At 38.4% G+C, this 15,925-nt stretch overlaps 1 protein-coding gene across 1 annotated transcript in view; it reads left to right on the top strand.

Moving 5' to 3' along the window:
• Positions 1-14,220, top strand: part of iars1 (isoleucyl-tRNA synthetase 1) — a 61,329-nt gene extending 47,109 nt beyond the window's left edge. Inside the window, exons 24-34 of the mRNA XM_026167730.1 lie at positions 132-234; positions 1,023-1,106; positions 3,732-3,906; positions 5,653-5,762; positions 7,878-7,973; positions 9,484-9,660; positions 9,960-10,080; positions 10,337-10,462; positions 11,550-11,696; positions 12,566-12,718; positions 13,241-14,220. Of these exons, the coding sequence (XP_026023515.1) occupies positions 132-234; positions 1,023-1,106; positions 3,732-3,906; positions 5,653-5,762; positions 7,878-7,973; positions 9,484-9,660; positions 9,960-10,080; positions 10,337-10,462; positions 11,550-11,696; positions 12,566-12,718; positions 13,241-13,323 (1,375 nt within the window). The 3' untranslated portion in view covers positions 13,324-14,220. The remainder of the gene's footprint in view (positions 1-131; positions 235-1,022; positions 1,107-3,731; positions 3,907-5,652; positions 5,763-7,877; positions 7,974-9,483; positions 9,661-9,959; positions 10,081-10,336; positions 10,463-11,549; positions 11,697-12,565; positions 12,719-13,240) is intronic.
• The last annotated feature ends 1,705 nt before the right edge of the window (positions 14,221-15,925 follow it).

The following is a 15,925-nucleotide window of genomic DNA, read 5'->3' as shown; positions in this document are numbered from 1 at the left end:
TCCCATTCCTAATCTCATTCTCTCCGGTGTCACAGAATAGACTGAGTTATCCAAACACTGATTCTCTCACTCAGTGCTGCATATGATAACATGAAAAGTATGACACTCAATATTTTTTTCTGTTTTTACAGGGAGAATTTGATTGACAAGCGCATTGAAGGCGCCGTCTCTCGGATGCAGTCTGTGATTGAGCTGGGCAGAGTGATCAGAGACAGGAAGACCCTGCCTGTCAAGGTAGATTACCATTTTGACCCTATCCACTTCTGTAATCCACTGGGATCTACATGGTATCTACTCTATAGGAAACATGATTTAAAATGTGGCAAGAAGAGTCTTTACTCAATGGTCACGTACTTCATTTCTCCAGGACTTTCACGCACATTTTACATTGTTTATCAGTAGATTCATCCATTGCCTTCTTGTGATGTGATTGAAAGCTTATGAAGAGGGCTCTTTCAGATAAAATGTTGGACTTCATTTGAAAAGCACCATTGGAGCTGCCAAAAACAGAAATGAATTCAGAAAAACAAAGAGACACAATTTAAACACAGTCAGATTCCATCAGATGTGATGTAATATGGACCATGTCTGACTCAGGTGCTGGATCATTTCCTGAGTTACTCCCATATTATGTTTGTTTTTCTTGGTAGTAGTATTCTTTATTGAATTTGGGTAAAAAAAAATCATAGAAGACTCAACAGATGTAATTGTCCAAATGTAAATAATAATAATAATAATAATACTATATAGAAAGTTCTGTTTTAAAAAAAATGATCCAATATATAGCCAAACACAGGATTTAAGAATTGCAGTTTTGTTTTTTGTTGCTCATTTTCTCGTAATTGCAGTAGATTGACCCTGTGTCAAAATGTACTTACTTTTCATACTGTAACAAGGTTTATGATGAATTGGTATTTTACTTTACAGCTACATTATCTAAATGTAGCTGAAGGTGTATGCTAGTTTGCATTGTGCATGCTTTTTCTTTAATGTTGGTTTTAGCTTTTTGGTTTGTGTTACAGTACCCATTGAAGGAGGTTGTAGTCATCCACCAGGACCCAGAGGCTCTGAAGGACATTGAGTCACTGCAGAAATACATACTTGAAGTAAGTAAATTAGAAAAAGTAAATAGAACACCCAACCATTCAAACATTTATATTGTATTGTGTATTCATATTGCATTCTTTTGTTTTGTTTTTTGGTAAATTGGGGAGATTGATTTGCTTTTACTCATGCACTGTTGGAGGGGGTATTTTCTTGTCACTTTCTTGCAAAGGTTTTCCCCAGCCTGTAATTCTGTTGCTTTGCTGTGCTTTGATCAGTACTATTTAACTTATAATCTAAAGAGAAACATCCCTGGAACCGTGTTTACACTCCAAAGCCACTGCTGTTGATTTGATAGAGGGGATGAACATCAGAGGGAGTACATGTTCACACACTACTTGGATCTTTAGCTGTAATTGAAATTTCAGTGTCTGTTTCGTGCAAAAAGAGGGGCGAAGCACATGCCTCTAAATGTTATTTAACATTTGATCTACCTTAGTTGCCACATTTCTCAACTGCAAAGTGCAATCACAGGCATGTTTTCTTTTTTAAGAGCATATCATAAGTCTTCTGTGTACCAATGTCAGTGTGTGCTTATTTACTAGACAGTGAGGATCGATTCAGGTGTGAGCTGGATTAATTCAGGTGTTTAACAGGCTTGCAGACTAATCCCCATTGTCTTTAAATCCTTGAAGTCCTTACCTTTTTATTTTTCCAACAAAAGAGGACATTATAGTACTGTCATAGAGAAGAATGTTCTCACCTTTGCAGGATTTTGTACGTCTTTGTTTCTTGAAATTGGAAAATTGATTCAACCCCCCACATGACTGCGTTGACGAACATTAACACAACTTTTACAGAAAAGAGCTTCTGCTGCGTCTTCTGCTGGATCCTCCAAGCTTTATCTTAGTTCTAGCCACTTCTTATCTATCACTGTTTTATTTCTGGTGGGGAGGACATTTAACCTTGTCAGCCTCTAGCTTTCCTGCCAGTAAACAAGGTTTATTCAGTCAGAATTGAGAGCAGTGGAGGCCTTGCAGCCCGGTAAACAATCTTTGGAAGCTGAATTTTTCTATTGTTTCTTAATTTCAATAAAACCACATTAAGTATAGATTCATCTTTAAGCACAACAAAGATGTTTTATGTTTTAGGTTTGACCTTTTTTGTGGCCAGTGTTCATGTGTCTGACGAGTACTCAGGAGCAAGAGAAAGATTAACTAAGATGCAAAAACCGATTTACATGTTTTTATTGTCCTTGTGGAACAGGTAAACATTTAATATAATTGAATGAATTCTCCTAACATTCAGGGAGGAGAGGTTGGAGTCAGAGTGAGACTGGCTGTTGTGGCCATCTGAATTTTAGCTTGGGTCAGCTTTGCTTTGTTGACAGTCTTGTTGGTGACTCTGTCAGCTTAGTTTCCTCTGAGCTTTATGTCAAATATGAAATGAGTTGCTTTTTTGAGCTGACAGGCTTCCTTCATTGTAATGCACCAGCACACTAAGTCATCACACACACGTTCCCCTACACAGACTAACAGAACCTCAAAGCCATATTTACCCTCAAGATTAAATGAGCTATTTCTTTGTGAAATCAACCCATTGATAGAATCCCATTTTAAGTAAGCTTATATTTTCAACCCCCCAGTGCCCTTAAGGTTTATACATCGACCCTCTACAGTAAGCTTATCTGTGCTCTCTGTCAGCAAGTCAACTGTGCTAGAGCTTGATCTCAGTCACAACCTACAGCATTGTGATTGACTGGACCAATGGATGGCAAAGCCGGGCGGGTGTCAGTATGGCTAAATTAAGTATTGCTGATATGACTGGATCACAGATGCCCCCCCCCCTCTCTCTCCCTCCCCTGACTGAAAACAGAAATATTGACTGAAAAGTGGGGATGGCTTATTGGAGATTTACAGATTGACTGGCTTACTGACTATTTGATTTCAGGGCTGATGTACTCTTTGAGTGAATGGTGATCATTTGCCCTGTACAACTCTAGTATATAAAGTTTTTAACTTTTGTATTATTTCAACTGATTAGAAGTATCTGCTTGTTTTTCTACATAAATAAATAAACCATAACCATTTTCTCTGTTAACAACTGAAGCCCAGTGAGTTTATTGGCAGGTTCACATTAATGCTCCTTTCCGATCTAATGGGAACAGCCTTTGTAATGGGCAATGAATGAACATTTTTAAAGTAAAGTAAAGAAGGGATTGGACAAGGACCCTTCAGCCATGTTGCACAGTTTGTCTGTTTGTTTGGAACGACAGCGCCAGAAGAGCCAGCTTATCCAAGCAGTCAGGAGATGCATAAATCAATCATCTATCAGTCAACTTCTATTAACAGCAAAACTTGAGTCTATAAATCTTGTACATTGTGAGTGTTCATGTACGTAATCAAATGTGTAGTAGTAATAAAAGTACAGTAACTCCCCTGTAACAGTTTACTTTAGCTTAGGTTTTGCTTGAAGTATAGCAGAATAAGATGTTGGTATGTCATTACAGTGAATTTTATATTGAGTTCCAAGCACATCCATAGTACGAGTGACCTACTGTACACTGTTTTTGTACCTGTATCAGTCTTGGGCAGATGACATTGTATTCCCCAGTGTGAGATATTAACAATTTTGCAGCCAACTAAAAGACAATGACATGGTGTGTTTGACTATTCTTCATTCCCCAGGAGCTTAATGTGCGACAGTTGACACTTTCAACAGACAAGGACAAGTATGGTATCCGCCTGAGAGCCGAGCCAGACCACATGGTGCTGGGCAAGAGATTAAAGGGGGCCTTCAAAGCCGTCACTGCTTCTATCAAGGAGCTCACCAGCGAACAGCTTGAAGCCTTCCAGAAGAAAGGTGACAAAAAATTTTAAAAAGTAAATAATCACAAAATTGTTTCAGCAGTGTTGCTGAAAATTAGCGGCCTTATGTTCTGTATTGACTTAATCTTTATGTATCCTTTTTTTTTAATGTTTGCTTGTTTTCTAGCGGTGTTATCAAATTATTAATCAGCTGGCAGTGATATTGCTAAACAAATAATAAAGTGGTGAAGAACAATCAGTTAGTGTTAACGACGAATCCTCGACGAGGAAACCAGTTTATCCTCTGAATCCAAACACTAGCTGGTCTGGAACAGGGTAGGGATCAAAGCAATGCAAGGTATCTTGTCTCTCCAATTATAGAAAGATGAGGAGAGCCCCCAGAGTCTTTGAGGAAGGAGGCAGAAGAGGTCAGCTGGACTGTGGGAACTTAAAATTTCCAATAACTTGCATGTTTGAAGTCCAGCCAGTTGTGAGGCGGAAAGAAGCGATGCATGGAAAGAGACAGATGGTAGAAAAATGTTGGAGAGAGTGCACAGAAAGAAGAAAATGTTTATAGTACTGCAAAGTTACAGTTCATCAATTAAAATCGAACGCAAGCCATGATGTGAAACTGCTTGCTATTAAACTAAACGGAAGCTATGAACAACAGAAGTGGAGCATTTTGTCTGTCTGAACAGTCAGAGTGAATGAATCTTACCATGGAAAAAAAGCTAATGGCTCACACTTGAGTTGAGTCCACTTTTAAACTTTTTGTGTAATTTCCATGACTCTGAAAGCGAGAGATTGACCGGTAGGCTAGAAAGTGATTGTAGGTTGTGGCCAATATTCATAACCTATACCTTTTGATGCTATTACTTTCATGAGGTGGAAGAATAATGGTTAAGATAGAAGATGTAAAACAGCAACAAAGCAGGGAGGGACAAAGGAAATTAAAGCGTGGAAATCTCAGATTAGAGAGAAATGAAGCGACTGTTTCACCGAGCCTCCGGGTGAGGAAAAGTGAAGAGGACAGGAGAACACGGTCATGGTTTTTAGTCAGAACAGAGATATGGGTAATTGCTGCCACTGGCAAAATGGAGATATGAACCTGAGCAGATTGCATTTGCGGTATTGTTTTAAAGCTCAGATCTAGTGTGGATGCAGCTAGAAAGACTTAAGTTTTAAGTAATATTAAAATACAAACAAACATCAGTCCAGACCCCAGAAAACAAGAAAACAAATTAAATTTCAAGTTATAAATGAGAGCACTTTATTCATTGTGATTAAAACTCAAATCTCCTTTAGAAGTCCTGTCAGGAGATGAACTCTTCCACCAAATCATGGGGCACATTTATTTAAACAGAGATATAAATAGGTTGAATCATTTTTAACAGTGTCTGCAGCCAGTTTTGATTCATTCACAACACACATCAGTAATCATTATGGCAAACCTTTTTTAAAACACTTAGAAATAATCCATTATCTCTTGCCAGCATAGTAATCCTTGTAAAACTAGATATTAGAATAGAAATGCAGATATTTTGTTGCATTAATTTATTATCAATAATTTTAATCATACACTAAGTATAGTGTTTAACATGGTTATACAATCCACATGTCATCCTTTTTTTTTCCTTAGGAAAAAAAATAATTACTATTTATTGAGATTAGAAAAGAAAAGATTTGTGGTAACCAACATTTTCTTACTTAAAATACTCAAAAACTTTGTTTATCTTGGAATTGATGAACGTTATATTGCTAAATGTATATATTTATGATGAATTATCTGCTTAATTTGCAGGCTCCATAGTGGTGGATGGTCATGAGCTCCATGAGGAGGACCTGAGGCTGATGTACACGTTTGATCAGAGCTCAGGCTCTGCACAATATGAAGCACACTCTGATGCACAGGTAAACCCAGTGCTCTTGGTATTACAACCCTGTATCCAAAGAATTTTGGCCACCGTGTGAAGTTTAAATAAAATGCAAGGAGGAGGTCTTGCAACCTCTTTGCTTTGGCTACCTGTCGATGTTGACTATATTCAGGTGCTCAGTGTAATGTGACTAGATCTTAAAAAAAAAAGAACTACTCTGCTGCTGTTGCTACACCAAGCTGCCACATGCTGTAAATGCATTTATGTTTCTTTACTGTGAGTGTGATGTATGAAATTATTTCGCAGCTAAGTGGAATCAGTATATATGCATTTCCCAGAGGCCCTCTCTAATCAGTGCTCTTTCAACCGCATACATGCCACACGGCTGCAGCTTAATACCAGTTTACTGAGCTGGCTTTTTAATTCTCTGTTGCTCACTCGCTCACACTGACTCTTCAGGTTCCATCTGTCTGACGCTCTGTTCTCTCTCATATTCTGTTTCTCCATTGTTTTATGTGTACATTCACTCATCTTTCTCTCCTTCTATCCATGATAAAATGAGAAGCAGACAGTATATCCTTTACTGCTGCCTGGATGTTGTCTTACATTTTGACACTGTAAATGTTTGGGCAATAGGATAGCAGACTAACTGCTTAAAGATTGCTCTTGTCAACTCTAAATGTTAACCTTTTCAAAGTAATAGTTTGTAACAATGAGGTAAAGGACTGGATGGTTCAGTTTTAAAGTAATTTAATTACACTCACTGGCGCTTTTATGTATATCTTCCTAGTGCTGGGTTGAACGGCCTTTTGCCTTCAGAACTGCCTTAATTCTCTGTGGCATAGATTCAGCAAAGGACTGGAAACATTCCTCAGAACTTTTGGTTCATATTGGCACGATAGCATCAGACAGTTGCTGTAGAGTCGTTGGCTGCACATCCATGATGATAATCTTTGGTTCCACTGCATCCCAAAGGGCCTCTGTTGGATTGAGATCTGGTAACTGTGGAGGCTGTTTGAGTTCTCCTGTTAGAAGGAGCCATCAGAAGATGGGTACTGTGGTCATAAAGAGATGGACATGGTCAGTAACAATACTCGGGTAAACCGTGGCATTTAAACAGTTTAAACGATGCCATGCACATCACCATAAGCAGTCTAAATCATTGATAAAAGGGAGGATGGAGCCATGTTTTCATGTAATTTATGCCATCCAAAAGTTGAAGCGGATTCAAAGTCATCTGATGAGGCAGTGTTTTTCCCAGACATTTATTGCCAAAATTTTGTTGAATTGCAGCCTCAGTTTCCTGTTCTAAGCTGACAGGAGTGGCGTGGCAACCAATGCAATATTTTGTTCCTGTAATCCAAGTTTGATATTTTGTGCATTCAGAGATGCTCTTCTGCATACCTTTGTTGTACCAAGGGTTTATTTAAGTTACTTTTGCATTCCTCTCAGCTGGAAACAACCTGGCATTAGCATTTTTGCTCATGAATTGCCAAAAAGTGTTGGCTGATTAGATATTTCCATTAACAAGCATTTGAACATCTGTAGAAAAAAACATGGCCGCTGTATGTGTATATTAGGAGATTAGTAATGCTTGAAGATCTTTATTTTGTGTGAAATACTTTCTTTTTATGACTCGTATTCAGTTTTTGTGGCAGTTTTTGTATGCCAGGACGAGCACATTTCACCTCATTGTTTCTTTCTATTTAAGAGTATTATTGGAAAACACAGCACACAGTTAACTTGCTGTGCAGATAGTGCTATGTACATTTTTCACAGTTATAGCTACATTAACTAATGATCTTCTCACTTTCTGGATCAAAGTACCTGACATATCTTAAAGACATAAAAGCTTGGATTAGAATAAATACTAATGAAATTAATTAAACCTCCAGCTTAAATATTATTCCAAACATCTGTTTTAATCTAAAATAAAATAATAGTAATAATAATGTAAAATGGCTTTTTTATTTTTTACATTTGTTAGACCTGTTTGAAATATTAAGTTATGATCCCCAGAATTTAATCTTGTTTATTAGAGCGCCACCTTCATCTCAAGTCACAGAAAAACATCAGGAGAGTTCTGTCATAAATTTTGCTAAGAGTTTAATCTTCCCCTCTTCTCTTCTGCTCATGATCTGTTATCATTTAGGTCCTGGTGCTGTTGGATGTCACCCCAGATCAGTCTATGGTGGATGAAGGCGTTGCCAGAGAGGTCATCAACCGCATTCAGAAACTACGCAAGAAGGTGGGGCATTTATTTCTGGACCACTACTAGCTGTGGAAACAAGAGGGACACATAACACACCACTCCTGAATTTTACAATCCAGTGTTTAATAAGCAGAACCTGACGTAGTTGCAACAGCAAAACAAAACATGCCACTAAGGCAGTTTGAGTGGTTTTGCTTCAGATGTGAACTTTTTGAGGATGTTTCCTTTATTTAAACAAACTAAACAATCCCCTGCTTTCACATGTATGATCATAGTCCTTTAAACCACTCCCATTTTAGTTAATCTGATGATGTTTCAAGACTGCAGCGTAGAGTCAAAACAGAAACTTTGCTTTTTGTTATATTTCCGTCACCCCAGTCCTCCACCCGTTCGTCTTTATGTCTCATTGTATTGTCCGGGCAGTTTTGAAATCTTTCCACTGCAGCGTCACAGTTAGAGGTTTCTCCATCATAAGGCAGGCTTAATGGAAGCTTAATTACAGTCTGGCCCCTTTCAGATTCTAATGTTCGAGCTTTGAAGTGGTCTGGGGAGTAAAGACGGATTAGCCAACAGCCCCTTGTTTTCACGAGCAACAAACAGTTTTTTCCGTCCCCCTATAGCAGTGGTGTGCATTGGCTCCCTGCCAGGTTAAATTCCTCCAGTTATTTCAAACTGAGATCTGTCAGGAATTTTCCACCCTGTGGATGGGAATTAATTTTTAGCAATTCTTGTACATGTTTGGTAGTAGTTTGGTGGGTTGCACCTGTTATCACTGTTTGCGTGGGAGGCAGAGTTGAGAAACAGGGGTCACCATTTCCTTATTTTTAATGGACTGTTCCCCAACTGGAGAGATCTGTTGCTTTATTCCCCCCCCCCTTCCCACCACACACACTCATACAGAGGCTCATGTGCACTGTACTAGCCCCATCAGGGTAGGATCAGTTACCTTGACTTGGAGAACCCTTTAAACCTTCTTCCTCTTATGGACTTCTCTGTACCTGGCTGTCTGTCCGCCCTTGAGCCAAATATTGCAAATGGCGTGTTTGCAAGAATGTGTGTGCTACACTGTTGGTACATGTGTGTGTGGCCGTGCATGTGTGTGCCCAGCTGCACACTCAGAATAGGATTAGATCAATGTGTTTGAATATGTCAAGGTTATTGGAAGTTTGCGGCATATGATGCCAAAATAAATGGGCTGTCATCCAGTAAAAATGTCCCCTTGTTTGCTTTCACCTTTATTTCTTCCTGTATGGTCTCTGCTTTTTAATCCAGCTATTCTACTCTTTTGTTCATCTTTTCATTTTGTTTGTCTCGTTCTTCCTTTCAGGTAATCATTTCCTCCAGATGTAATTTATTTATAAAGGAGGAAAAAAAACTTTGAAGAGAGTTACTTGTGCTAAAGATTTTTTGTGTCCTTTGCAGTCATTGGATTTGTGCTGTTGTTTGAAGACCCACTGAAGCAAGACTTTTAGCCTGTTTACTCACCTGCTCCAATAAAGAAAACTCTCACTTCTCATGCCACTTGTCTCTTAATGTCTGGTCTTAGGGGCATTTGGTGCCATCAGATGAGATAACGGTGTACTACCGCTCCCAGCCAGAGGGGGAGTACTTGGACTCTGTGATCAAGGCTCACACTGACTTCATCCTGGCTACCACAAAGGCTCCACTTCTCCCCTTCCCTGTCCCAAAAACTGCCAGCGTTATCATAGATGAAAAGACCCAGGTATAAAAGAATACGTGTAGACCAAGCAGGGTTATATATGACTGAGTTTTGTAGCAGCTTGTAGTCTGACACAACCTTAAAGCATTCATGAAACGTGCTGGAAAGTATTTAGCATATACATAATATACACAAGGAGCACTCAAATTGGTGTTACAGTAATAAAAAATTTTTAACTTTGTGTTTAGTGGTTACCTTCTTGCAAATCTCTTAAGTATATTTGTTGCAGTTGTCATGAGACTGAAACTTATGTGTGCTTTTCTCTATTGACTCTTTCACTCTTTGTTCTATGTCTGTTGCAGCTGAAGGGTTCAGACCTGGAGTTAACCATAGTAAAGGGATCTTCGGCCCCTCGGGCTCCTCTAAATGGACCAGCTTGCACATATGTCAACCTCCAGGTGAAGGTCAACAACAAAGAACAAGGTAGCACATGGGGAGAGAATCTGTTTTTCTCCAGTTTAAGTGGTGTAACAGGAAAAACTGTAACTGTCTAATTTTAAATAGAGTTAAAATAAATATTCTCTGCTGATGATTGAGATTATACATATGTGCAACCAAATTCACATATAATATTAAATACAACTATAATATAAATACAGTAACATTATCTTACCTGTGATTTACTTTTAGTAACTGTTTGGCTATGTTAATAATCCTCTTGAACTGGTTTCTTGTGCAGAGGGTGTAGTGCTGTTGGAGAATCCCAAAGGGGATAACAGGCTAGACTTGGACAAGCTGAAGAAAGCGTGCAGCAGCATCTTTGGAACCAATAACACACAGCTCAAATTCTTCAGTGACGGAACTGGTGAGAACTAAACTCCCTTCTTTTTTATGAGAACATTTAATCATGTTATTTAAAAATGTACATCTTCTTTTTACCTCCAGATATTTAATAACAATGAAAATTCTTCCTTTATTACCAGTCGGTTATTTTATCTGTCATTTATTTCACTTTTCTTTTTATATATTTCTGGGTCCTTTATTTTGGCTGTTTTCGTGCTACACTTTAACCATTTTTAATTTTATAGTTTTTCTGCAGAATTTTGACTGTTTTTCTTTTCCACTTTTCTGATCTTCTTCATAGCTATAATGTCAGTAAAAAATAACAGAAAACACGGGTAGTTACACACAGTGTAGCAAACTTTCGCTGTAAAACTCCACTTTGCAGAGCAGTTCATTTTTAAGAGTAAGGATCATTTAAATTATTATTAAACAACATAATATTGTGCTTTTTTCCCCCAGCAAATTGAAATCAAAGAGAATTAATTAATTAATTATTTAGTCATAAAATGGTTCTTTCTGTTAAACTGTAGAGAAAATAAACATTTCATAAAGCCTTCTGACATAAGCTAGAGCACTTTATCATGCGAGAAATGCCAACAGAGCTTAGTCAGTTTTTTGATTTCATTTATCATGACAACAGTAAAATCAACCATTATCCTGTGATAATAAATCTTAAACTAATTTTATCTTTTAGGCCCCAGTCATGCAGGCCTAGAGACTGGTTCATGACAACCACCAGTCGCTAGGGAAAAATGAGTATTCCACAAAGAGGTCTTCTGTGCTGAGACCTCGTTGTGATTGCTGTGGTTGCCATGGACGTAGTTTGTGCCGACTTGTCTGCAAACACTCGACAGCTACTCACTAAGCAGTAACCGTGATGCAAACCTAAAGTGAATACTGCCTTGCCTTCATTTTATCCAGCAGCAGGCAGGGTGAAACAACCACTGACTAACTGGTTAGAGAATAAGCATTGCTCCCTAGCTATAGGTGGTTGCCAGGGGGTCTCCACCAGATCTCTAACTCTGTGTGACTGAGGACTTGTTGGTTTTTATAGATTTCACAAATCATCATGAAACATATGTATATTTGTAACTGTCTGTTTCTCACAGAGCTGACCAGCAAAACGGACGTGCAGACTCTGACTGGTAAAACTTTGTCAGTGACTGCGGGAACTGCGTCACCTGGCCCCGCCCCCTCCACCGACACCATCGCGTGTCCTTATGTAAACCTTCTACTATGCAACGCTCAGCCAGCTGGTGAGAGAAGCAGCCACAGAAACTGAATTTATGTGCACAACACGCTTTTCTCACTTCTAAAGATTAATCTTCGTCTGACCAACGTTTTATTTGAGAGAAATATTGAGAAGATTTTCTTTGTTTTGTTTTGTTTTTGTCCTCTTTATATTTGCATTTATATTCGAGATTGAACTAGTTTTAAATGAAAAGTTTGACATTGATTTTGCTCCAGACCAAATTTCCTCCACTGGGGCTTCAAACATTGATTCATATATTTATTCATTTATTCTGTACTTGTGCCTGCACAGCCACTTAAATTAGCTTACCACCAAAACTAAAAATGGTAAAGTGCTTGCCTGTGGTCATCAGCACCACAGGCAAATGGTCATGGTAAATGGTAAATGACCTGTATTTGTATAGCACTTTTCATCAAGATCATTTTTCATTTTTTTTGTAAGTTAACCAGCTGTTGGTGGAGACAGAGTGGCATCTGTCTCCTCATCGCTACCATCAACTACCATGTATATGGATTTCTTGTCAACATTACAGTTATTCCTATTATTTTAAGTGGATATTGACAAGGAGTAACTGTAGCTGTGTTTAGGTTTTTCTTCCATTTCTTCCAAGTCATGCATGCTGGTTGTGCAGTTATGATGCAGTTTTGCTTCTACTGCAGGAAATTGAGTATAATCCAACTTTATCCTTTGAGTCATTCAGTCTGTCCTTTCACCTTTCCCTTCTACTTAGCCAGGATGTTTTTCCTCATCTTTTCCCAGCTGAAGCTTGTATATATGCCCTCTCAGGACAGAACTATCCCTGCTAATAAAAAACATTGTTAATGATGTAACATGTGGTACAGTTCTCTTTAACACCCTCCCTATCTCTTCTAGAGTGCCAATCAGGAGACGTGGGTACCCTCCTACTGGTCAACCCAGTAGGCCAGAATCGGCTTAACCACGAAGGCTTGCTCTCTGAGACTGCCAAAGTTTTTGGCCTCCGCAGCAGGCGGCTCAAACTCTACCTGGATGAGGACCTTACTCAGGGTAAAAAAAAAAAGATCACTAAAACCATCACTGAAACAGATTTTAAGGCAATTAATGGCTGATAGAGATACGGTGATTCCTCCCACACTTTCTCATGAAAAGTTAGTAAAAACATGTAAATGTATTTGCCAGATTTTCCTTAAAATACTACTCAGTACCTAGTAGTACATGCAGAAAAATGGCTTCTGTGACTGGAATAGATTTTGCAAATCTGCACATAGGCAGATTTTTAAAAAAAGATTTTCAGCTTGTAGGGAAAGCTGTAAGATTCTAGTTGTGTATGTTGTTAGATGCTAAGCTGTGTATTCTTTATTGTAACCAGTAGGACGTCCAAATCAAGTATAAAACACGAGTTAGTGCATTGTCATTTTTAAAAAATCGAAGCATTTTCCTGAAAGACACCAAGTTTCTTTTAACTGCTTTGATAAAGCAAAGTAACTTTCCTTAGCTGTAGGGTTTTAAAAGTTTTAAAAACTGCTCTTCTCAAATGTAATTTTAGCCATAAATACTTCTGTTTTCCAGAGCTGCCAGCTGATTCTTCAGTCAAATCTCTTGACACCAAAACTCTGTTTGTGAGAGTTCTTCCTACGACCGCTGAGGCATAAATCCACAAACCACCTGAAGAGCATTTGTCTCTGACAGACCACATGTTCCCTAAATGAAGGTTTCTACCACTCAATAGCCCGATTGATGTACGATGGAGTAGCATGGAGTAGCTTCATATGTTTATGATGCTTTTTGAATGCAAATCAGGGGTTGTCTGTCAAATTCAGAACTGTTAAAATGCAGAGTCACAAACAGAAAAGTCTTTGTGTAACATAAACTCAGATGGAAAAAAAAGAAGAAGAACGTTTTGGGATGTCTTTATATTTAAATGGGGGGGTCTTTATAAGAGTCGATGGTCTCTCTCGCTCCAGTTTTCTCCCTGACAACCACACAGGTTTTCCCTCCTCATATTATCCTTGTCTGCAACTGTAAGTAGCTGTTTCTGAAAAGTATCTTGTTAGGTCATATTTAATGTCGACCAAGAAGGGATTTTTCTGGGTGATGGTGTACATTCTCTCCTAAAAAGTGGGTTCACCTCTGTAACACAGTGATGGTTCATACATAACCAGCTCTTTCCAGGTTTCGAGGAAACAGTTTAATTTGATTAACTGTCAATTTTACCAGTGGATGATTTTCTTTATTATGATAATGATGCAAGCTACTTCTCTTTGAGGCTTATTTGAAGGCAGCTTAGTCCAGAGTAATTATTGCTTTGTCTCATAATTGGAAAAGCAAATTTGGGCTATTGTGCTTATACACCATTTTGAATTTAACAGATAAACTCATTGTGCTCACTGCATTGAGAATCCTGTGACAATGGAAAAGGCATTTAAAAGGTGAAATGGGTTTTTGGGCTGCTGTACCTGGGGACAAAAAGGTTCTGCAATGAAAAGAGCAACAGATGAATAATGTACTATTTTAGGTGACTGAATAAATCAAAGGTGACTTGGAATCAGCATGTTTTTTTTTTCCTTGTCTCCTTTCTGTTCACTTAAACCTCTTCGTGGCAGTGAGAGACAGAATGTTTCTGTGGGATCCTGCAGTCTGACATTTTGAATGACTGATGTTACTTTCTTTAGCAGCAAGGTCAGAGAACAAATACATCAAAATGCATTACAGATGCTCTCAGCTGTGGTAAAAGTACACTTTGGCATGTGGACTTACTTTGAAAATGAGTTACAATAAAATCTCTGAAGTTAATTTCCCTCTTTATTTTAACTCCACGTGGGTGCTTTACTTTTTTACTGAACTGAAGTGTTAAAGGTAATGCATAATTTAGACTGTAGCTTCTTGTATGACACACAGGTACTCTTAAGGATTTGGCTGTTCAGTTTCTGTTTTCTCCTAGTCCGAAATAGCATCACATTCACTATCACAGTGAATTAACAAAGCAGCCCATGACCAAAATTAGATGACTAGTGCTAGCATAACTCCCAGCTGAACCCTCTGATCCAGATACATTCATCATTCAGTTGACTAAAAACAGCCCAAAGCAAGAAGACCTAATGTGTGAGTTGGACTTCTGTCGGAAGTAACAAGGTAACTGGAAAGCCCTCCTAACCCAACACCACAACCTGCCACGTCGTTGCAAGCTGCATCGATACCATGCATCGTGTTGCAAGTTTCTTGCAGAGATCTCACAATAACTAAGTCCATCTTTTATATATGGTGTAATACTTTGTTTCTGCATTTGTTTCCATTTGAGCCTATGCAAAGGGGTTTTCACCCTTTTGAGTACTCAAAGGCATGTAGCTCCATGTAGATGATCCTATGCTGGGGCTAGGGACAAGCACAGATGGTAGCATCAATGGATGCTTTTCATTGTTTGCAACACTGTTTAATTTCAGCTTTTTGTATGTTATAACTTCTTGGCTCTTCTTAGCCAAAAAGTTATAACTTAGTAAGGACCAAGGGACAGTGCAAGCAAAAGTACTATCCTGAAGTATTATCTTAATCTCAGAAGTATTAATCTTCCCATTAGGTTATTCTTTTGGCTCTATTCCTTATTGTTATGTCTGGGCCTGTTTTTAATTCTGATTACTACAGAGCATGCATTAGACACTGATTTGGATGATTCCACAAGTGGTTTTCATAAGGCATTTACCGGGCACAGTGTGAGGCTGATGTGGCTTTCCAGTGAATGTTTAAATGGGACTTTTATTAATCCGTGTCTGCAAAAACCAGTTTCCCGTTGGTTTGGTTGTTGATTTGCATATTTTGATTATTAAAAAAAGCCAGGAGGAAGAGCAGTCTACTTTGGTAGTTGAGGTAATTCTCAGCTGGGGGCGCTGCTGCAAAACATCATCTTCTACACATCCTTGCAACGCCATACCATAAATTTACTATTAATTTACATCCAAATTAAATGCATAAATAGTCCATTAATCTTCTACCGTGCAGCTAATGCTCATAAACATTTCTTCACCCTGCACCCTGCTAAGTCATCAGCACCAACACTGTATAGTAAACTGCTTCCATTCACAGTTACCCATAAATACATCGACGTCACTGAGATCCACTGTGGAGCACCTGTGAACACATAATTTCCTCTGGGATTAATAAAGTATTGTGTGATGTGTTATGTTATCCACAGAGTGATTTTACATATTAGCATTCAAAGTTATTCTCATATTAAAGGAACAGTGTGTAGAATTTAGTGGT

Source organism: Astatotilapia calliptera, chromosome 5, assembly GCF_900246225.1.
Source record: "Astatotilapia calliptera chromosome 5, fAstCal1.2, whole genome shotgun sequence".
In the NCBI taxonomy this organism is placed as follows: domain Eukaryota; kingdom Metazoa; phylum Chordata; class Actinopteri; order Cichliformes; family Cichlidae; genus Astatotilapia; species Astatotilapia calliptera.
The sequence above is the reverse complement of the archived record's forward strand: the minus strand, read 5'-3'. Positions and strand labels throughout refer to the sequence as shown.